Source organism: Labrus mixtus, chromosome 1 (assembly GCF_963584025.1).
Source record: "Labrus mixtus chromosome 1, fLabMix1.1, whole genome shotgun sequence".
Lineage (NCBI taxonomy): Eukaryota > Metazoa > Chordata > Actinopteri > Labriformes > Labridae > Labrus > Labrus mixtus.
In genome coordinates this window covers 13,427,688-13,451,184 of record NC_083612.1, presented here as the reverse complement: position 1 = coordinate 13,451,184, position 23,497 = coordinate 13,427,688, and the positions used below count along the sequence as shown (strand labels likewise).

At 39.8% G+C, this 23,497-nt stretch overlaps 1 protein-coding gene across 2 annotated transcripts in view; it reads right to left on the bottom strand.

The window, feature by feature from the left end:
* Positions 1–23,497, bottom strand: part of coro2ba (coronin, actin binding protein, 2Ba) — a 48,887-nt gene that overhangs the window by 2,620 nt on the left and 22,770 nt on the right. The window contains exons 1-11 of one of the 2 annotated variants that reach the window (XM_061032121.1): positions 19,432–19,722; positions 15,925–16,125; positions 7,716–7,832; positions 6,727–6,876; positions 5,830–5,994; positions 4,301–4,417; positions 4,093–4,197; positions 2,952–3,048; positions 2,548–2,660; positions 2,299–2,389; positions 345–484 (exon numbers count right to left, since the gene is read on the bottom strand). In XM_061032121.1, the coding sequence (XP_060888104.1) occupies positions 345–484; positions 2,299–2,389; positions 2,548–2,660; positions 2,952–3,048; positions 4,093–4,197; positions 4,301–4,417; positions 5,830–5,994; positions 6,727–6,876; positions 7,716–7,832; positions 15,925–16,125 (1,296 nt within the window). In that variant the 5' untranslated portion in view covers positions 19,432–19,722. Of the gene's footprint in view, positions 1–344; positions 485–2,298; positions 2,390–2,547; positions 2,661–2,951; positions 3,049–4,092; positions 4,198–4,300; positions 4,418–5,829; positions 5,995–6,726; positions 6,877–7,715; positions 7,833–15,924; positions 16,126–19,431; positions 19,723–23,497 lie in introns of those variants that run through there. The other variant, XM_061032082.1, reaches the window with a different exon arrangement.

Here is a 23,497-nt window from a genome sequence, read left to right as displayed (position 1 = left end):
TCCAGCCTACGTACTTCTCATTTTTCGTATTGCTTTTGATTTCTGGATCCACATTAGCTATAAGGGCTCCTCTTTGTGGGTCCATGACATAATGGATATAATATGCAGTACAATTACCCGAGTCCTTCTCAGAAACATCACATATAACCAAGACAAATACAAGTCCTTTTTCTATATATACTCCAACATCCGTATTCATATTGCTGCCGGTAATTTGTTTACTAGTTGTAATGGTCTGATTCCTTAAAGCTTAAACTTGTTCAAGTAGGGTTTTTTTCTTTGGAGGAACAGCAGAGTAAAGTTATAGTCACTGTGTAGACAAATTCACAATAGTTCTTATGTACCTCATTCTCGGTCCGGGGCGGTACGTTCTCCAGCAGGTCAATCCCATTCACCACCACACTCTTCTTTTCCTTCACTGGAGCCTTGAACACTAGTTGGTTTGGACGCTGGTAACCTTCCTTTAGGGATATCAAGACTGGGTCTGTTTGGACAAAGAAGGGCACACCCTGAACCAAGGCCGAAAAAACCAACAAAAGGTACAAAGAGATCCTAGTATTTCTGCATATTGGTCTTCTACGAACTCTACAAACTAGAATGTTCCAGATGGCGACTAAAGTTTGGTAAGTAGGATTCAATTATTTTCACCTAGAAAACGATGGAGTCTTTCAGCTGTTTATTGTAGAAGCAGAACATCGTGTTTGGAGTCAAGGCTCGGTCCAAAAACCCCTCAGTCCTTTAAGCAGTTCTGGATCTTTCACTACTTCCTGTACGACCTCTCCCCAAGCATCTATCCGCCTCAGAGATTTTCCCGTTGATGTGTTCTCTACAGCCTACCTATGCTGGACAGACCTTTCTTTTCTACCATTTAAATCTCTTTAAACGTTCTTTGCTACATCCTCCCAGGATATAAGCTTCATTATCTAAATGAGATAGAGTCAAACCAATTAATGCACTAGGTCTCATCAGATGTTGCTTGCACTGCCCAGCTGCTGGGTATCTGGACTGTCTGGCAAGTGTGGCTTGACTCTCACCTTCCCTAAACAAAAGCTTTTGCAGGACAGCAGGATGGTGGAGGATGAAGGGTATTAACGCATGTCCACTGACTTACCAGCAAAGCTTCAAGACATAGTAGCACCTGGTTTTCTCTCTTGTATTAGACTTGTGAGAGGCTGGTTTTCAAGCCCACCAGGATTGGTGTTAGGGTTGCTGGTATGACACTCCCTTGCTGCACCCAATAGTTAAAGTGGGGAAGCTTGGCTTCTTCAACATTGCAGTTAGGAATTGGCCTGGGTTCAGGTTGCACTACTGTGCCCTGCTCTCTCAGCATGTGGACAGGGTAGATGTTGTCTAGTAGATATTGTCCTTTGTACTGCTACTGAATTTCAGTCAACTAACTATCTAAAGGTCCCTGTTGTCCTTTCTTCAGTCACCCTTTTTTTGCCCTTATGTTCTTAAGAAAAGTAGTTAATCTTTTCCCAGCAGCATTCACATCTCTCGACCTTGTGTCCTGCTGTAGCTTTGCAACCCTCAGGTATGCTGATCATCAAACTTGTGGTCTGTTCCGTCCCTGTGTGAGCTGCTGGGTTGTTTGCAAATGAGTCATCCCCAGCCCCCGCTCTCTCTGATTCAGGAGGTATCCTCTACTAAGTATTTTCTGCAGCCAAGTGTGGGTTGGAGTGGATTTTACTTCCTCTACACATTCTCAGCCTCTAGGTTTATGTTTAACTGGCTGGTGATGTAGTCTAAATACACCATAAAATGCATTATAGAACCTGGTTCAAGTTGTGTAATCTAGATGAGAGAAAAATATATTTGGGAGTGTGTACAATGTTGTGACACTGACCCTTTACGAAAGTAAAAAAACAGTTTTAATGTAAATACATTTTTTTTCAACCCTTTTGCATGACTGACTTGTTTTTAAATGACATCAACAAACACAGGAGGATATGATCATAACCTGAATGAATGAATGAAGCCTTTATAGCCCTAAGGGCAATTTGCCTTGCAAAGACATTGTCAACCATACAGTCAACATACTGTATTATCTGTGCTGAAGGCTGCAGGGGACAAAGGATGGGATGCTGCTTTTAGTCCACATTCAGGGCATCCTGTACCTGCCCCCTGAAGTTTAAAGGTACAGAACGCTCAGAATGCAGACAAACGGAGGCATCAAATCATTTGTCCCCCTGCAGCATTCAGCTGCAATGTGAACTTGCATCTACTGTATATTTGGCTTGTGTTAAACTGTGTTACTAGTATAAGGTAAAAGCTGTGTGTGTCTGAAGTGTTGTTTACCTCTATTAATGCCGCTCAGCCATTCACTGGCAGACAGGGCTGGTTCTGTTCCTGGTGTCATGGGGTAGATGTCCTCCTGGTATGTGTCTGACTGTAAACCAGGACACAACAAATACATGCCATGTGTTATACTGCAGTCAATTGGAAAACATCTAATTGTCTTAAAGCATAACCTAATCTCTCTGTGAGGGTCTAAATGAATCTCAGTGTACCATAGTCAGTTCATTCGTTTGTTTAACTGCTACTCACCCTTCGCGGGACAATCATGGAAACTGGTTCAATCCAACCCTTCAGGGTTACTAATTTGTAGAAGCGGAAAACCTCGCAAGATCCCACATCCAGCCCGTGCTTTGGCATCACTCCTGCAGACAAAACCAAAGAGTATGGTGCAAAAATGCAGAGGAAAATGTAAAAACATGAGACTTCACTGGTCAATGTATTGCAATATTTGGAATACTTCAATTCATCCACCCTTTTTATCCTTTCAGCCATAAAAAATCAATGTAAGAGCAGGCGTATACTGAGACCAAGAACATTGCCAATGTTATCCTGCCCCACTTCATCCCATCAACACAGATAATGAAGTGGTTAGATCTCTGTTTTCCTGCTTTCAACAGGAAGGATCGCATATCACCAATCAACAAATGACTTACCTAAACCTTTCTGAGGGGCCGGGGACCTATACTCCATTAGGTATTGTAAGTATGGCTTCTCTGTGGTGATCTCGAAGTAGCGGATGTTGCCGTCCCCCTGTGTGGCAGCAGAATGTGGTTTATTACAAGGTTTCATTCAAGTCACATTTTTATGCTTTAATTTCAGCCTCATATCATTTGCCGCTCTACTTCAGTGTTGTCTTGTTTTACCAAGGGAGTTTATTTCAACTAAGAATTAAATAAAGGAAGAATACTGAAGATTTTGTAGAGCAAAAATCAAACCAGCTCATAACACATATGAACAACCTAACAGCTTGTAGCGGTGCTTGTCACAGTGGTTACTGCAAAAAGAGGGACATGTGGCAAGTTTTTACAGCGTAGGCATCTCAAATAGGTGACGGATTATTTTGCAGGTTAATGTGAATAAACTCTGAAAGCTGTTCTCATATACAGAAAACATTAATTCTGATAAACGGGAACATTTCAATCAACAAAAGTCAGGCATATGACCTAAATGAATTATAAGACCATTTTGGACGCCCCTCAGTTTGCCAGGCAAACGGCAAACCAACAGGTGCAGCGATGGAAGCAGACAGGTGAACTGGTTCAGATAGAACCGATTCTAGCCGACCTAAAATGATTTGGAATTTTTCAAATACGCTCCACAACCAGAATCATGGCAAAACCAGGATAAATATTGGAGTTGCTTTTGAAAAATGGTGAGAGGTGAAAGCGCCAATTTTAAACGCTACATGTCAGAGTTACATATTGCTCCTTTTATTGGATGTAGTGGCTGCACTTTTAGAAACCTGTTCAACCATTGTTCAGCTCTCTTGATGATTTATTACAGCACATTATGAATGTATGCTCAGGTAATATGAAAAAGGGCATCCTTAACTATAGTGGATTATTATGTCTAGGAGTGTTTGCCAAACTAATAAATGTCTGATATACTTTCTTTGCTTGGTGATCAGATGACAATAACTACACACATGACAATGTGTTGGATTTCTGCCACTACTGTTTAGTTTCATTCCTCGAACAGACTTACTGGTAGAAAGATTTGTCAAAATATCTGAGCTTTATTACAGTCATGAAAATCATTTTCTTGCTGTGACCCTTGCTGAGATTCAGCACTGACCTTGCCTGCCAGGTACAACATGTGTGTGTCGGCATCATAGAAGGGAAACAACAGTCCTGAGAGGCCGTCTATGTCCTCCTCCACAATAGGCATGGACAAATCCTCCTAAAGAAACACACACAAGCAATTACAAAAAAACACACCCACACACACTCGCTCCACCCACTCTGGCACAACAGGCATGAGCCATATGGAGGTGTTGTCTGACCTGATCCCACAGAGCGATCTGCCGGGTGTTCCAGCGAGAAACCCCTGTGGTGAGCAGTCGCTTCATGTTTCCCAAGAACACCACTCTGTTCACTCGGTGGTTCTTACAATTGGCATGCTGGTGGAGCAGAACACAAAGAAAGAGCAATGCTTTAATGTGCGACACTCCCACAGTGACAGTCCATTCTATAATATGAGGGCTGCAGAATGAATCATTATGTTATTTAATTAGCAGTATGGACTAGTGCAACATTAAAATCACAGAAGAAGAAAAGGTGTGCAAAGATTATCAATCCCTCTTAATGTGAATCATAATACATAATACATAATACGTTATTTTGATTATGACACTAACATTACGTTACATTTATGTAAACTAAGGGGTAAAGACTGGTCCATTTCTTAAGGCAAGATGTGGGATTCAATATTCCATATAGTTTTCACCAGCTGAGCATTACTATATCTCATTAATTCATTAAATAAATTACTGAAATGTAGACTATGTTGGAATTATTTGTAGATAAATCGGTATTTCAGGTACAGAAAAGTTTCATGATTTGTCCCCATCCCCCCATCTCCTGCTGCCTGGCCGTGATCAGCTCCACTTGGAGCAGCGGGGGTGCAGCAAATGGGTCTAATCAGAAATTATTTCATGGTCATCAAGCGGTGAGAGTGCCAAGGTCAAACATGAAGTGATTGAGAAGTGGTCTGGACCAGCTTCAGATTTTTTGGTTTTATTTAGGAGTAGCAAAAATTTTGGAAATGTTGAAGTGAAGTCTGTCTTTGAACACTACATGATGAAAGGGTTGACATTAATGAAATCTCTTCGATTAATATTTTCCCAAACCACCAGAAGGTCTTCACCGCCTGCTGAAGATATGAGCGACGATCGGTCCAGTATGATACACAATATCTTAGTGTCGAGCATCTAATTCCAAAACCATGAGCTCTCATATGCTCTGATTACAGCATCCACTCTTCTGGTTTCAAGCTTTCCACCAGATTTTGGAAGCTGACTGGTGGATTTTCTCCCATTTAGTCACAAAAGCATTAGTGGGGTCTGCTTCTGATGTTGGCCGATAAAGTCTGGCTTAATGTCGAGATCCTATTTTGAGATCTTCGAGGTTGTTGCTCTGTGCAGACCAGTCTTTTTCCCTTACTTAGTGTGTGTGAGTGTAGAATCATTCTGCCAGAGGAAAGCACATTCTCTAAAAGTTTGTGTCAAAGATGGACGAACACACTTTTCACTCAGTACAGGCATAAGAACTTTGCTAATTTGAACAACAGCTCTGGCCCTAATTCAAGCAAATTAAATGTTCAAATACTTTTGCCATATGGGGGTGTAATCAGGCTCTAGTTTAGGCACACTATGATTGTCAATTATTAAGGTACTTAAGAGGTTCACTCCAGGTGAAAATATTATGATTATTATTTGTTTGATTACCTCATTAGCATCAGTCATACAGAATTATACATATATTTTGTGTGTGCACAGTCTCAATACAAAAATGACCCCCTCCTCCCTCTCACCTGCAGGACTGTCCCGGAGCGCGGCTCGATGACACGCAGCTTCTTGTCTTTGCAGCTGGTGGCCAGCAGGCTGCCGTCTGTGTTGAAGGACATGCTGAGGATGACGTCGGTGTGGCAGTCGATCATTTTCACCGGCTCTCCGATCTCCAGGTTCCAGATCAGGACCTGACACATTGTTTGTGTTGAGTTATTAATCGGCTGAAGTGCTCATCAATCAATCATTATTTGTATAGCGTCAATTCATAAAAAGAGTTATATTTCATGAGCTTATAAAAGTGAAATGAACAGTAACAAGTTCTTCATGTCCCAGATGTGTTCTTTGGAAAATCACTATTTCAAGTATACTGGCCTATGAACATGGAATCACAGCTCAGGTCTACAACAAACTGTTGTTTTTATAATCAATAAATTAGTCTTTTAGTGTTTTTGTAAATCTTTTGATTGCTTGTGAAGTGTAACAAAAAATTAAGTCAACCACCACATGGTGTCATATTTATGGTATTTATGTTTTCTTCTGATAAAACACAGAAATATTTCTTTTTACAGTGATAACAAAGATAAAATCTTTTTTTCATATAGCTAGAATCAGTAAAAACGTGTCATTTTGCAAGATTAATTTTACAATTTATCGGAAAACAGAACTGTTTGATGAGATTTTCTATACTTTTTCAATCAGAAAATGTGACATCTCTTAAAAAAACAGCTTTGAACATCACAGCCTAGCTCCTTAAGTCAGACAAATAACTTAACGTGGTCTAACAGTATTTGAGTATCCAAAAGGTCGTCTTTCTTATCACATTGATGTAATATTATTTAAGTCAGTAATGCTCGTAGTTCTGACATTATATATATCGTGTTGATTCAGCTCATTGGTGCTTGGAGTAACTGATGTTGTACCTTGTAGTCGTAGCCAGCACTGAACAGGATGCCGCTGCTGGTGGGGTGCCACTCGATCAGACCCACCCGTCTGCTGTGACCGTACAGCTCCAGCACCGCCTCTGTCATGTTTCGCCTCAGACCACCTTCTGGGATCTCCCATACTCTCACCTGCCACAGTCATACATACACACAAACATACACAATACATACAAATAAATAAACAGTGCAGCATCATAACGAATTAAAACACCTTCAGGCATTTTCTTAAAGAACATGTCATCAGTGTCGTACTTTTTTATGTCATATTCTTCATAACTCCTTAATATGAACTCTTAACTATAATCAACATGATACAGCTAGACATCCCTCTGATCAAAAGCAGCACAGGGTATCAATGCAGCCCATTGCATTAGGATTAATCTGGATTACAGCCATGGCTCGAGGCTCTGTGTATGACCGGAGGAGATTATCCTGCAACAAGTGAAAGTACTCTACGGGATACAGAGCTGCAGCCATGGCTTCACTATGATCAGTACAGAAATGTGACAGGTGCATGAACTGGGAAAAAAGGCCAACTGGGTCTTAGACTAGACTAATGTCATGTAACATCTGAGATTAAGAGTGATGGTGGTGAATGAGATTCTATACTGGATTCAATATCATTTATGTAGTCAGTGACTGAACACTCGACTTGCTCAAAGGCTTTTTCACATCTGTCTTTTTCAGACCACTGGCTCACAACAACAACAACAACAACAACAACTACAACAACGAGAGCAGCTGCAAGATGACGTCCAATCACAAGCTTGTGTCTGATGCAAACTGTGTGATTAAGTGAACCTCTCGATAAATTGCTTTTTGTCTTCAGTAATGACAGCTGTCAATCTCAGTATTTTACAAACTCAAATAATTACACAGATACAATATGTCTTCACTTCTTCAACGCCTCCAAGTCATAATCCTGGCCTCTATACACTTGTATGTGTGATCACATTTGTTTCTCTTACCGAGGTGTCCTCCGAGCAGGATGCTATGATGTTTTCAAAGAAGGGGTTCCACTTGATATCCAGCACATTGCCTTGGTGGCCGCAGACTTTGGGGTAATGAGAGTCCAGGCGGCCCGACTGAAACAGAGTGACAGAAGAACGCTAATTAATATTTACTTCTGTTTGAGGATTTCACTTCCAAAGAAAATCAGCATATATCAAGATTATTTCTACTGTATGCTTTTCCAAAGGGTAAGACAACCGGTAAACAGCAGCTGTGTTAAAACACAAGTGACATTAACCACACAAAACAACAGCCTAAAGGAGGAGAATCTGTCTGTTTACAGACCTCATAATAAAGGATAAAAAAGATGAAAGAAAGTCATTGAATGGATGATATTTTCTGCTGGAGGTTTTGAATCCCGCTAACCGCTTACCTAACCCCTTACAAAACTACCCTGTGTTTTTATTGCTGCACATGTAACAGTAATACAACACAATAAAATTCAAATTGCATCAGTGAGATGATTTGAGAAAACAGAGCTTGTTATTGAGCAGGGACGTCTGAGGCTACATTATTGTTATTGCAATAACCCACCGAGTCCACAGAGGGGCAGTGACTCATAACAACAGAGGACAGAAACCTCCTCCAAATGTCGGTCATGATGTCATCACTGTTTGATGTCACTTCAATCCACACTGACCTCTTTTTTTTTCATTTCCAATGAGATTTGTTTCAGAGCGACAGGTCATACTGAAATCCTGTGTGTGTGTTTTTATTTTTTTACATACTGTCCTCACTGGACCACGGGAATTTATCAAGCCTCCTTTTGATGTTTATTTCTGTTTTAAGTAAGGTATTAAAATGGTATAAACAACCTCTCTGCATCTTTCTCTTCAAAAAGACAATTCAATGATGTGTTCTCACTGCACTCCTCCTCCAAACTGAAAACTTTTAATTTCATAAAAAACGTGAGCAGTAAAAAGTGAAATACTACAGTGATATATTCTCAGAATAAACTTTGAGTTAAAAGAATTATGCATCAGTCAGTCATTCCCATCACCAACAACGTCTCTCTGCCTCTGCCTGTCATTGGCTCTTTGCCCCAGAGTTACAAGTATTGAAAAACCGTCCACAAACTAGTTCTTGGTAGTTCAAACCACATACTGTACATGAAAACAGGAGTTTACTGGGCTTGACAGGACATCTCTAACACAATCCATTCAGATTGACCATTAAGACTGGAGACTGAAACCCTGGCGTATTCCTATTTACAAGTCTATTTAAGTTCTACTTCCTTCATACCTTCTGACCTACATCAAAGAGAAGAGCACAGGAACTTACGATCTTCAGTCCCAGGAACTTCTCTTACTCTCTGTTCCAAAGGTCAGGACTCAGGACTGAAGTGGGGAAAAAGGAGTTCAGTCTGCTCCCTTTATGTGGAAGCAGTTACAAAAAGGACCCGAATGTTCACGAACTGCACTCATTGGATGCTTTCAAGGTGATTTTAAAAGACTGTTTGTGGGCAATCGTGGCAAATATTTGCTGTTTTAGGATGTTATTTCTTGTCTTTTTATGTATTACAGTAATGAATCGTGTATTATATTGTATGTATGGCTGCTCAATGAGATGGCCACTCGCAGGAAACATGGTGGGTTTGAAAATATGAGCCACAATTCATATCAATGTATTCTCAGTCTGCCCACAGAAAAATGTTTAATAAGCTTGAGTTAACACTTTTCCAGAAACGCTGAAGGCTTCGCTAACAAGTTAAGAGACATCTGCCAGAACCAATAAAACCACTGCTTGCCAAATCCTGACACCAGTGAAGTGTGACATCAATTCAGTCAATATAAGAGGAAAGGAGAAGAGCAGACGGTGACTAAGATACTAATATGAGATACAAAGGAGGACCTTGAAGTAGAAGTGAGTGCGGGAAACGATGAAGGCTCTTTGACATCAGGCCAAAATGAACTGTTGCTACAGTTACGCCTACATGATATGAGTGTGATTGCATTGCTGAATATTACAATAATGATAAGTGCGATAACCTAACAAAAAGTCAAAGAATGTAAATCAGCTATAACATACAGTTTTATTGCCAATCTGCTATGCTTCATGTTTGACCTGTTCTTCCTGAATTCAAAATACCACTAAATCGGCACCCATTAATCTGAGGGTAGCATAAAGCTAGCTTGAACTTCATCTGACTGCATCAAACTGGTGTTAGCATAATACATTCCTAATTCAGTATGGGCATAATATACAGACCTCCACCCAACATTTAAAATGTGCATATCCTGACTGAGAAAGCATTGCTTGGTTTCCAATTTATGGAGATAAAATCAGAATTTTGCGACGTGTTTATTGCAAATGCTCATATCATGATAACAGTGAAATTTTACTTAATTGCGCAGCCATGGCTACAATCAATTGGAAACTCAACTTGTCTAGCATAAGGGTATATTTAACATGTTATAGAATACCCTCTGTCTGCAATGGGAACGTAAAAGGAAAATGAGCAGAAAGGAAAGATTGAATGACGCATAGCTTTTTCTATGAATGTTGGAGTGACTGTGAGATTTTCGCATGGCCTCAAAACCTTAATAACTTGGGATCCGAGGGACTTCGTTTATAGATGGAACTAATTACCTGCAGAGAAATAATGTCTGTTGGGAACCATGAGGTTAAAATGGTTTGTGAGGGATTAAGAGAAAATCAGACGATGTAATGGAACATAAAAGATTAGTCCTGAGATGTAATGTACTTTGGTTTTACTGCGTTAAGAAAAGGGTGGATGAATGACTGAGAACAGTGTTGCTGACGTTTATATGAATAACACGCAGGAGGCACAGACCTTCGTTAGGCCTCATGAGCTTTCTTCAGTTCATTTCCTGATGCTGGGTCATTGATAAGCACGCCTGGTGATGCAAAGACTTGCAGACAAGGTACACATTTTTCTCCAGCACTACACAGGAAACACACTAAGACTGCTACCAACTCTCATTGGTATGTGATTCTTAATGATTCCTCATTAACCAGGCCTACCACAGCTGTTCTGTGGCTACTGTATTATTAAAGTTCATCATCATCTAACAGAAGTATTTCTTAAGGAGATTAATGTTTCAACAATAAGAAGTGACTCCTCTGAGTTTAATATGCAACAATGTAAAAGAATGAATTTCAGAACAGGAGGAAATGAACAATGTGGTACAAGTACAATATTTGCAATTATGTTTTTTCTTTTCCTGATTCCATTTCAGCAGTTTTTTTCAGAAACACGTCACAGATACATCTTGTTGATTCAAAACACAATAAACCCTAGTAGTTAAAAATACTCTGAGGCATATTCTCCCATACTGCTAACCATTTGTTAACCTACACTGAACAGGCTGAGTCATACTTTTCCATTCATTCACTCACCCTTTATTTTAATTTCGAAGAATCATTGAGCGCATGCCCTCATTCTCAATGATGTCGAGATTACAACAAGAGAATAAATGGCAACAACACAATTAAAACAGTTACATTCAAAGGAAGAGAAGTTTAAGATCATAGTTTCAAAGTGACCGACAGGAACAAGTGTGTGAATTTGTCTGGTCCAAAGTGTTCCATGTGAAAGCAGCAGAGAAGCTAAAAGCAGTGTTCGCATGTGGGACTTCGAGCATCAGCCAGTTACAAGAAAGTGTTGACTATGATACCGGTTTAATAAAGAAGAGATATATGGCAGCATTTTGCAAATGAAGCTTTTATGAATACTGAGCTGATTGATATATTGATGCTGTAGTTTATCGCACGTTTCAGTACATGCTGCTGGTGCTTTCCAATCAGCTGCCTCATCAAGTGGTGGAACGATCAAGTGATGAATAAACAAGTACTTTTCTGTTTGACTAATGCATTATATTTTTGCTTTAATGCCTGATAACTCATTGACATGATTAATTCATATCATGACACATCACGTCGGGAATCTGAATGCACAAAAACAGATTTTAATGTCCTTTTTTTCAAGTTTTAAAGGATGCAGGAAAGACTGTTTTTATTTCTGGTCCAGTCCCCACCCTTGGCCGTGGAGCTGAGCGATTCAGTCGCATTCTTAGTCTTCACACCTGGCTAAAATGCGCATGCACTTCTCACTTCTCAGCCAAGATCCTTGAAAAAAAATGGTCTTCAATCAACTTCAAGCTCATTTAACAAACAATGATTTATTTGAAAAACTCCAGTCTGGCTTCCGATCTCTCCATAGCACTGAGAGAGCTCTTCTTAAAGTTTGTAATGACCTTCTTTTGGCTGAAGATGTTGGTAACTGCTCCATACTGGTACTTCTGCATCTGAGCGCTGCGTTTGATACAGTGGATCACAACATACTTATCAACAGACTCGAAAAATGGGCAGGTATCAGTGATATGGCCATAAACTGGTTCAGGTCTTACCTCCAGAACAGAAGTTTTGCGGTGTCAATGGCTGGGTCAGTGTCGTCAACAGCAGAGTTAGTACATGGGGTCCCCCAGGGCTCAGTTCTAGGTCCAACACTATTTTCAATTTACATGCTCCCTCTTGGTAACATCATCCGTAAATATAATGTCAACTTTCACTGTTATGCCGATGACACACAGCTTTACCTCCCGATTACACCTGGTGACCATTCAAATACAACTACTCTCCTCAAGTGCCTTTCAGAAATATAATCATGGATGTCAGACAACTTTCTACAACTCAACGACGCAAAATCAGAAGTCATAGTCATCGGTCCCCCATCAAAAATAAATCAAATTACTGCACACCTAGGAGAACTAGCCCATTATGTGAAGCCCTCAGCAGGAAACCTTGGGGTTGTTTTTGACCAGGACTTGTGTTTTGAGCCGCAAGTGAAGAAAGTTGTACAGTCCTGTTTCTACCAGCTCAGAAATATAGCAAAGGTCAAATCCCTCATGTCACAAAAAGATCTGGAGAAACTCATACACGCCTTCATTTCCTCCAGGCTTGATTACTGTAATTCATTATACACCTGTCTAAGTTAAAAATCAATCCACCGTCTTCAAACCATCCAAAACGCAGCAGCCCGGCTTTTAACAAGAACAAATATCACGCCAATTTTAGAATCCCTTCACTGGCTCCCTGTTGATTTTAGAATTATTTTAATTACTTTTAAGGCACAACATGGGCTGGCCCCTTCTTGAGATCCTCTGGCAGAGCCCTACTGGCTGTTCCAAAGTCCAGGCTAAAAACTAAAGGGGACAGGGCCTTTGCTGTTAGAGCCCCCAGACTTTGGAACAGCCTGCCAGAGGAGATCAGACTTGCAGATTCAGTCCCTTGTTTTACATCCCTACTCAAGACATTCTTTTATAAAAATGCTTTTACTCTGTGATTTCGGTAATTGTTCTTATTTTTATTTTATTAGTCTGATTTTGTTTTGCTTGTTTACTCTCTGCCTGTTGCTTTAATTGTCTCTCTGCTTTTATTTTCTGTTGTAAAGCACTTTGTTACTTTATAGAAAAGTGCTATACAAATAAAGTATTATTATTATTATTATTGTTATTATTATTATTATTATATCAATATGTTGCATAAATCATCATATAAAATATAAATAAGGTAGCAGTGAACATGAAGGATAGTACTAGTAGTAGCTTTGCAGTAATTAAATATGGACCACACCCACTGCACCCTTTGTCTTTGTCCGAGGTGATGAAGAGGTGTTTGTGACCTTATCTGTCACTTTGGGGGGCCGGTCTGTGTACCAGGTGGTGCCAGCGGTAGTCCCTCTGCTTGGAAGCAGAGTTGCCTTGGAGCAACCATATGGCCGTCTCGCCGGCTGTCATCTTAACATATCTGCCAGGCTCACACCTCGCCATTAACCCAACACCCCACTGATTTGTTTGTATCTGTGATGAGGCACTACAAGCTCATTTGACAAGATAACAAGTGGAAAGATGTGGAAACTAAAAGGAGATGTCTTTCTTTACTGATTTTTAAAACACTCAAGTCCAAACCTTGTTTGTCTTTTTGTCATTTTTCTACCTTGTCTGAGTGATCTTAATAACCATTGCACTCCACAGTCTACTCATGATTATGACATCTACTTAACAGCTATTGATTTTGTGTGACTGATGACTTCACTCTGCAACCATATCTCCTTTAGATCAGTTTGGCCTCCGTCATTGATTACACAGTTTGGGTTACATTGGGAAAAACCTAAATGTCTGACATTTTGCATGTAGCCAATTGTTCACTAAACCTTCACTAATGCAATAAGAGTCTAAAGCCATGAGATACCTGTTTGTTCAAAGCTGGTTGAATAAATACGCACATCATAAATAACTAATTACTGCCCTCCTGTTCTGTAGAAATAACCAATAACAAATAGTTTTCAGCAATACTTAATTTTTCCAACATTTTCCTTTCAGCAGAAAACTTATTTGGTCCTCTTTGCTGAAGTAAAGAATGCAATATTTGGATGTAGTTTAGGGTCACCACAAGATTCATGGGAAAAATAACCGATCAGTTAATAAGTAAGAGTTTTATACAAACTTGGCTCACTTCAGTTTGCTGATTTGGTGTTTTGATATCAGGATTCTGCATAAAACAGCAGCCCTCGTCCAACAGACGCTGTCATATGCTGCTGCTGAATTTTACAAACTCCATTTATGAACTTGTCACCTCAGCAGAAACCAGAGGAAATGCCTGAGAGCAATACTCTGACGAGGAGGAAATCGATCAAGTGGGACGGGGTCATGCATCGAGATGACTCATGGAAAATACCACAGTTTAATATTTAGTTATATAATAAAATAAGTGTTGAAAGATTGAAATAGTAGATTCGAAAGAGCTATTGCTAAGTCAGTGCAGGTTTACCCAATAATCAGAATAGTTTGTCAATCACAAGGATAAAATGCAAAAGCTTTTTTTTTCAATTGATCTAACAGCTAAATAAAACCATAAATATCAGCTTTTTCTTTATATGAATGATTTGTCCATTTTGGGATTCACAAGAGTTGTTAACCTAGTTGTTAGCTTACGACACCTGTCATTGACACATCAATGCATCCTTTAATTTATTTTTGAGTGAATCCTTTTGATTCAGTATCACCTGCAGCCCATCTGCACATCTGAGTTAACAAAGTTTTATTTTGGAAAATGAATTTCAGATAGTTTACAACAAGTGATAATGTCTCTATTTGATGTATAGAGAATTGTATCAAATAGTTTTTTGAATAAATGTAAAATTATACATCTGACAACAGTGCACCATGATAAAGAAACCATCAGTCATGATGATCTTGGTTCAAATGTAGCTGAGGTGTTCCTTCTCTCTTCACACAGCAGAGCAGTTCAGCTTGCTGAAACGTTTTCTGCCTGATAGCAGCCTGACTCAAGCTTGCTTGGCAGCAAGGAACTTTTCAAGTACCAAGAGGCGAGAGTGTCTCGTAATGAGGCAAAGCACTTTATGGTTTCTCAGGACCACACTGTAGTACACACAATGAAGTAAGAAGCACACTAAACACCTTCATGTTCTGTACTGTTCATCTACCAGTTCAATAAAAACAACCCAGCGACAACTAGCTTCACCAGAGAAATGTCAATTAATAGTAAAACTGGTTCTACACCCCCTATATCAAAGTCAATATCACAACACACTTAGAGTTTCAGTTACATGCTGATCTTGGCTTACATTTCTTATGAGTCTTCATCACTTTTCTACTCATATAAGACCTTAAGTATGAATCTGCAATTCTGTTGTATAGTAAATACTCCTGTAAAAGCCCTGTGCATGCCCTGCATGTGCTCAATGTAAACATACTCAAGTTTCACATTTCCATTACAACACTGCCCTTTTGTCTTGTTTATGGCTAATAACAGCAGGTCCTGTATGTGATCCTTTCGGCAGTTCTACCCTTTTACAAGTCTGGCTTCAAATCCTGGCACTAAGATTCAAGGCTGGCATTCTCTGCGATAGAAGGGGGGGAATTTCTGAGAAAACTTCCTTCAAACTTCAGATTTTATTGTGTTGTTAAATACCAGAAAGCAAGAAAAAAAACTCTAAATACAACCTCTGAACAAATATGTAGCAAAACATGCCTGAACAACCCTAAAACTTTGACTCCCAATGAGTCACTCAACATTTTGTACAGTGTACCAATTAGTATTAAAACCAACAGCGATAAAGAGTACTATAAAGTATACTGGTCATGAGAGAAACAGCAAATAGACTGAGACAGAAGCAGTTACCTGGGATACAGGTATAACGATGAAAGCCCCCCCGCCGGCGCTCTCTGTGACAACTGCCACAAACTTAGAGTTGACGGCACAGAAGTGGTTGTCGTGGACGTTCTTGGTGATGGGGATGCCATCGTAGCAGTTCTCCCTGTTGGCCACTTTCCCGTAGACATTTCGAAACTTGGAGCTTCGGTAGGTCGGACGCCATGACATCTGAGGACAATAAACAAAGATATGAATGAATTTAAGTCAGACAGAACATCATGTTTTATTTTTGTATTACTTGAGATTTAGTCTCTTACGATGTGTAATGCATGGACTGTTAAAAAGAAGTTAATGAAGCCTCTGCTTCATTTTTGTACTACCAGCTTGGTTTTTGGAAACAAGCAGGGACCATATTTGGACAAAAGGGTGGATGATCATTGCTTTGTCTTTCTCCTGGTTGACAGGCTGCTGTGGTAGTAACTTGTCAATCACAAGACAAATTCCTTTTGTTAATTGGCAACATTGAACCCTGTTTGGGGCTTAAACTATTTTCTTTCACATTGTGTTATCGGTCTTATTGTTTTAAATTTGACATCATCCTTCAAATAAACAATAGAAAATGGTGATAAAGATTACCCATTACAATTACCCAAAGCCCAAGCTGCTAATCTTAAATAGCTTTTTTTGTTCAATCAATGGAGGATAATGGCTTCAGCTGGATTTACCGTCCAGAGAAAGAAACATGCAGGTTTATTGTGGTTAGAGTATTGGCATGCTATAAATTTGATTCTGTACCATCTGGTGTGTCCAGTGTGGTAAATCAAGCAGCGTTTTCACAAAAGGAGAACAATTACCAATGATCAAATATATATTCAGAAAAATTCACGACAGTTATCTCAATCCTTTCAGTGCTGTCAAAAATGTGACATGATTCTGATAATACAGAAAGAGCTAATGAAGCCGAATGTCAAATTGTCATCTCCCAAACATACAGTTGCAGGGTGGGCAGTCCCATCTGTGCAGCCATGATAACAGTCACACATACAGTTGTGGGAAATGGTCCAAATTGGTCATGGTGTGAGACTTTTGAAGGGTAGAAAATAGATGAAAACTGTTTCATGTTGCCTTATAGAGACAGTGATGAATGTATCAAGATGGAAATGTCAAAATAAAAACATTTCTTCGAAATAACTTCATCTCAAAACAGACAGCTGTATATACTAAAATGATTAATTTCTGTTGCACACAGCAGACGTGCTGTTCGTCACTCTGTTTGGGTTCTTGTACAACAGAAAAGCTGCCTTTGTTTGCAGCCACTGCACACAACAAAAGAGGAGTGGTTATGTTTGACTCAAGATGCTTCTTTTGTTTGTTTCTCCACTACAAGATTGCATTGACAGAGCTCTTCTTTTGTTGGCATGAGTAGACTGTGCCAAAAGACCCCAAAACTAGACCATGGCACAGGAAGTGGACACCAAATCCCCTTTGACCCCCAAAGGACGAAATAAGTGATTTTTTTTGCAAATAAATGAAGCTACATTTCCAAAATGTTACGACCAAATCTGTCTAAAGTTTGAATTCCAGTGTTTAGGACAATTTTAGTTCAGAACCGGAACTGGAGGGAGAGGACTCATGACTCTTGTCAGCAGCGTTGCCGGATGACATCAGGCAATCCTCTATTCAGTATTGTTCTTGGGACGTGGAAGGGAACTGGTGGGAGTGGTGTACTATTCAAATAGAAACATCCTTTGACCATGCTGCTGCCATTGTCTCTCCTGGTTCCTCTCCGTCTTAAACCAGTCTGGAGAAATGGCATCCAGTTGGCTGCATCAGTTTGGACTTGCTCTCATTTCAACACTTGCATGTAAAAGATGTAGTGATCCTGATTTGTTGTGTAATTGTTAGTGCACTTTCTGTCACTTACAGCAGATTATCAGTTACAACACCCTCTGAGAACAGGACTGCACCTCCACAACATGTAATGGGTTTATAAAATACTATCTATTGTAATGACTTTGTATGCCTCTTGTGACCAACATCAAACAGACTTGGAACCAAACACAAATGAAGAACCATAAGAGTGAAATGTACACAGAGCTAAAACAAAAAAAAAGGTCCATTGGAGTAACATATGTTTCTGTGATTTCTTGTGGTTTATTTATCCAAAGCCAGCAAACAAAGAACAAACAAATCATGGCCCCCTCATGTCTCATCTGTTCCATAGATGCCTACGGATAAATGTTGGTCCCATACCTGCAGACCTATATGAACCAGATGCATGCTGGTCACATCTCTGCCAACAACCTATATATGAAACATTTTTTTTTTTTTTTTAACAAAGAACAAGCCTGAGAAAATAGTCTCTAAATAAAGAAAATATGTTATCAGGAAGAGGATAAACAGCAGCTCTTATAGAAACAAACAGTATACAGAGTAGTTGAAATAAACTCCAAGTCAACCAGATAAAACCTTAAAATACTGCCAGTAAACCAGCACATCAGCAAAGATAACTATTTCATATATAGCACTCTGAAATGAGCTATTCTAGCATAAAAAGTTAGTTCAACTGAAGTGGTTTTGAATATCATATTAAGAAAAATTGCAGTTATTTGACTTGGTCTTGGTTTGATGGTGAGACTTTAAAGGAGTGTTTAACACAGATTTATTGAGACCTTTTCCTTTCTATATGATCTGAGGACTTCTTCCAGCACTTTTCAAATGGGACAACGTGCTGCTTCTGTCTTACAGAATTGAATTCTGAACATCTTTCTTGGACAAAAAAGGCAACATGTAAACCTCACTCAAGGCTCCTGAGCTGGCATCATCAATGAGCATAACCACTATCTGCTGCCCTACATATGTGGAGCTACTGTTACCACATAAACATCTCATCCTCATCCCATTCTAATCCAGACTGACTGCTGTGAAGCCATGTCTGTATGAGCAGCATAATGGCAGCTTGTTAAAGAATTAATGTAGAACAGAAGAGCGGCAGAGAGCGGCCTGAGGGACGATTTGAAGGGAAGGGAAGAGTGGACTCGTCTGTTTTGGAGTTCTGTTTTACAAGGATGCTCATTCTTTGGTCACCAGGGTTTGGCACAGAGAGGATGTGTGTGTGTGTGTGTGTGTGTGTGTGTGTGTGTGTGTGTGTGTGTGTGTGTGTGTGTGTGTGTGTGTGTGTGTGTGTGTGTGTGTGTGTGTGTGTGTGTGTCGTTCTTATCTCATGAGGCAGTAAAACACACACTTAATCACAGAGACACCATGAGTACCAGCATTCAAATACACAGAAACTCATAGAAGTGGCTTTGTATACATCAGATCACAAGTCTGGTGTCTTATGAGGATTTTCCCCCCAAAAGGTTGAACAGCATGACGTCTTTGTAACTTAGTGTATCAGACACATTTCTTGCATATTTTACCCACAAAACTGCTGCAGCTAAGTTTGATACCAATACACACACCCCTGCATTCACTAAGAAAACATATACCACTCTTAACTTTCCTATAAACTCCTTATTGAAAATGCCCCCTTACCTTACAAGTGTCACTACAGTCACTGTGTCTCTGCGGCCTTCTCAGATTCAAAACATCCACCTTCCTGTCTAAGCGAGGCAGCCAGGGTCTCCTCTCTTCCTTCCTTCCCCTTCAAGCCCTATGCAATCAGTCTGCATCTGCTCTACCTCCTTCTCTCTCATGTTTTTCTCTCTCCTCCCCTTCAAACCCTCTCTTCTCCTCCTACTGGTACTGATAGCTGGAGGGCTAGCGCTCCCCCCTGTTCCTCCTCTTACCCTTTTCCCTCTCTAGTCCTACCACTCAGTCTCTCCCACAGTCCATCCAGGCCGGGCAGAGAGACAGCAGCAGTGTGAGAGTAGTAGCCATTCATCCTCCTTCCTCTCCCACCCTCTGCTAGTTTGGAATCACAAGGCCTTTCTGGCTGAGTCCCAGCACCAGCAGCAGGTTTTCACTACCTCCATCATCCCTTCATTTAATCTTCTTTCTCTTACTATTTAACTCTAGCGCTTCACTCCACAGGAATGAAACCAGTCTACTGTTTGTGAAGATACGCGGGTGCACCCCAGAAGGAGAGTCTGCAACTCTTAACCTTGAAGAAAAAGTACAATCCAATAAAGACGGTCAGACCGCCTTTCTTCAAACACAATACTGTACATTTTTATACAGGAAATGTAGAAAAGCCTGTTTCCAATAAGGACTCAAACAATCCACAGTTGTCTCAAAGCTCAGAATAATCTCCTGCAGCCCTTCTGTGTTTGTATTTGAAACACACACAGTAGCTAGAATCAGAAATATCTTGTACTGTCTTTGATCAAGTCTTAATTTGTGGATGTCATTTAAGTACAAAATTAAGATTTTAAAGGGAATTTACCAATCTTTAAACCATGAAGGCAGGCAAATAACACTTTTTCATTTCCTAGCATTTTAATGGTTAGTGTGAAACAGAAAAGTCAGCACATTGATGTCATTTAATGTTTCATAATCTAAGAACAGCGTAGATCATGTTTGTAGCTGTACAAACAATGGAAACCATCGTCCAAACTAAAGTCATATAGGGATAATGGTTGTTTCCACATTTTGGCAAATGGAATAGAATAACCTTTGCCTCATAACATATGACCATTATCATGCCACATTGTTATATTGTATAAGCTTTAAACCTAATCCTGCTCATCAGTAAAGCATTGGCACCAATGAGTTAACATGTGGAATTCATTTTTACAAGTATGTCAAAGTCCTCATAAACCAGCATAATCCAGATCAGTGTCAAATGCTATTCATCTAATTCGATTTATTTAATTTGTTTGTAGTTATAACACTTCAGTGGTGTGTTGGATTCTGTGTTATCATGCTTCATATTCTCTTGGAGGAAAAAATACTAATCATTGTGTTTACCATGTGTTGAATTATATCAACAAGCTGCGAGCAATATTTGAAATAGCTGAAGTTAATTTGAGCATCAGTGTCTGTTCTTATTTCATGAGATGACTGTGTGGAACTATCACACATTTGTTAATAGAAACTGACTGACTGAAGTCCCCTTGTGAGATGTGTGCCTTTTTCCACGTTTGAAATATTATCAGGAGACCTGAAAATAATGAAAAATGTATTTTTCATTCTATTTAATGCATATTGAAAGATTTAAGGTCACTAAGTTACTCTTTGGTACGAGGAGCTCCTAAATCTTGTGTCTTTCACTACAAACAGTTTTGAAACGACCTCTGCTCAGGTCGATACACAGAGGCAGGTGTTATAGTGAAAATTGCATCCCCTGACGGTTGTCTGAGTGTTTCTGAAATGTGGGTGGAGCCCTGCAGGTTTATGTGGAGGAGGTTTTCATTGGCCTTTGTGTGTGTGTGTGTGTGTGTGTGTGTGTGTGTGTGTGTGTGTGTGTGTGTGTAGTATACTTTGTCTACAGCATTTATTATGTGTTGTGCATGTTCGTTTGCTTCCGTGCCTGCGTCCATGTCTGACCATATGTTGCCTGTTTGCACTAGTATACATTTACTGTAGTGTTCATGGCTAGAGGGCATAAGACCACTCCAGAGAGCAGAGGAGTGTGTTTATTGACTTTTTTAAAAACATCTTGCTTCAAGGCACTTCTGCTGCTGCTCTATGCACACTCAATCTTTCCCTTTCCTCATCTCTCTTTGAGTTTATAACCCTTTTTCTGATACCCTTAAAGCTGTACGTTTCTATTTCTTTTCTTTTTTTAAACAACAGAAATAAACTATACCGATAAATGTCATACTTCTACAATCCACAAAAACCCACCTAGAAAATGATATTTTCACAAGGAAAGCACCTTTACTACTAAGGGCGGCTGTGGCTCAGTTGGTAGGGTTCGATCCCCAGCTGGGCAACATGTCTGATGTGTCCTTGGGCAAGACACTTAACCCTGAATTGCTCCCGCTGCTTTGGTGGTGGTGTATGAATGGGATTAGTTACTTTTGATGGATGATACTACACAGCGATCACTACTATCAGGGTGTGAATGGGGTGGGTGTAAAAGCGCTTTGAGTAGTCGGAAGACTAGAAAAGCGCTTTATAAGCTCAAGTCCATTTACCATTTACCATTTACTTAGTTCCACTCATCCATCCTCCCAGCTGAAGTCAAACGTCCACTCTCTTTTCAAACGCAACAAAATCGACGTGAGACAGACTCATTATGAAGCATGAAAGGCCATTTATACACACTTTCAATCAAATCAATGGGTTCAACTATTCCTATCAAGATGTTGGGGCCAAATACGGAAGTGGGGCCATCTGAGCTCATATTCAATGGATACAAAAAGAAATCCACAGGACGACAGCATGTCCGGTCATTCAGACACATTGAAGCTCTGTAAAGCCACCATGCCATGTTCTGTCTCTTCCTCTCCTCTCCTGGCAATAATACTGTACACCCATTTATGACGACTTCCTGTCTCTGCAAGGAGTAAATATCACCATAAAGAGAGAAACCCTATTGGCTCCTTGGGCCACATTTCTTTCTCAGCATGAAGTGGAATCTCTAGTTCTCACTTACACAGGAAGTGTCACAGCTTGGCTGAAGTGCTGGAACACTTTCTGCACTGCTACAGCAAAGCCTGATGGGACGACTGTGGCTTATAAAAGACTTTTGTGTGCTGTGAAGATGCAGATTGTCAGAGTAAAGCATTTGCATTTTTCTAGCTACAGCTGACAGTCAGCGTCTTTGGTTGGCATAAATCCCTTTCAGTGCAGCAATGCTGATGCTCACCCTTCTCCCTTTAAGACACATTTTCTTGCATAGTTAAAGTCATGGACAAAAAAAAAATAGCGCAGAAATAGTGCCAAAATACCACACACTGCATATATATATTCTGATAATTTATCAGGATTATTCTGTCACTATTTAATCAGTCCATTACCAACAGTAAAATTCTCCCTTATGAAAGTGACCACTGAAAACAGTTTAATATTTAATATAAAATATTACAAGATACATCTTCTGAGCTTGTTCACAACCCTACAAATGAAATGCAAATAGAAATGCAAGTCTGCATATTTCAGAATGATCAACCGGTTTCCCTCCACCAAGCTGAGACAATTTCAAACAGAATGCATTAGACCCTTATAACATTGCTAATGACTAACATTTCAGCCTTAGATATAACTCAGAGTGTTGGGGTTAGGAAAATATTTCTGGTTTAAAATGTTTTCCACTTTCCATAAACCCGAGACCTTCAGGGCCTTATCGCTGACAGACGCAAAGTTCAGACAAGTTCGTATCTACAGGTGGACACAAAGGACTTAATGCTGCTAACATCTTTAAAATAGAAAGTTTAAAGGCTAAAACTTTTTTTTAAATTATATCCAAGGAGAGCATTTCTTAACATTACATATAAACTTATCAAGACTTCTGCCAATGGAAAGTTTTATTAGGGTTGTATTGTTTATATGATGAAGGTTTTAATTCTTAAAAGCACGTGCTTAACAGTGGATGCTAATCTGTCCTAGAATACGGAAGTAAGCCTCAAAGGCTGTGTTCAGAGACAGAGAGAGATGCTGAGTGAGAGATTACAATGAGTCACAGAAGCTAGATGAACAGAGCCTTCAGTTGTCA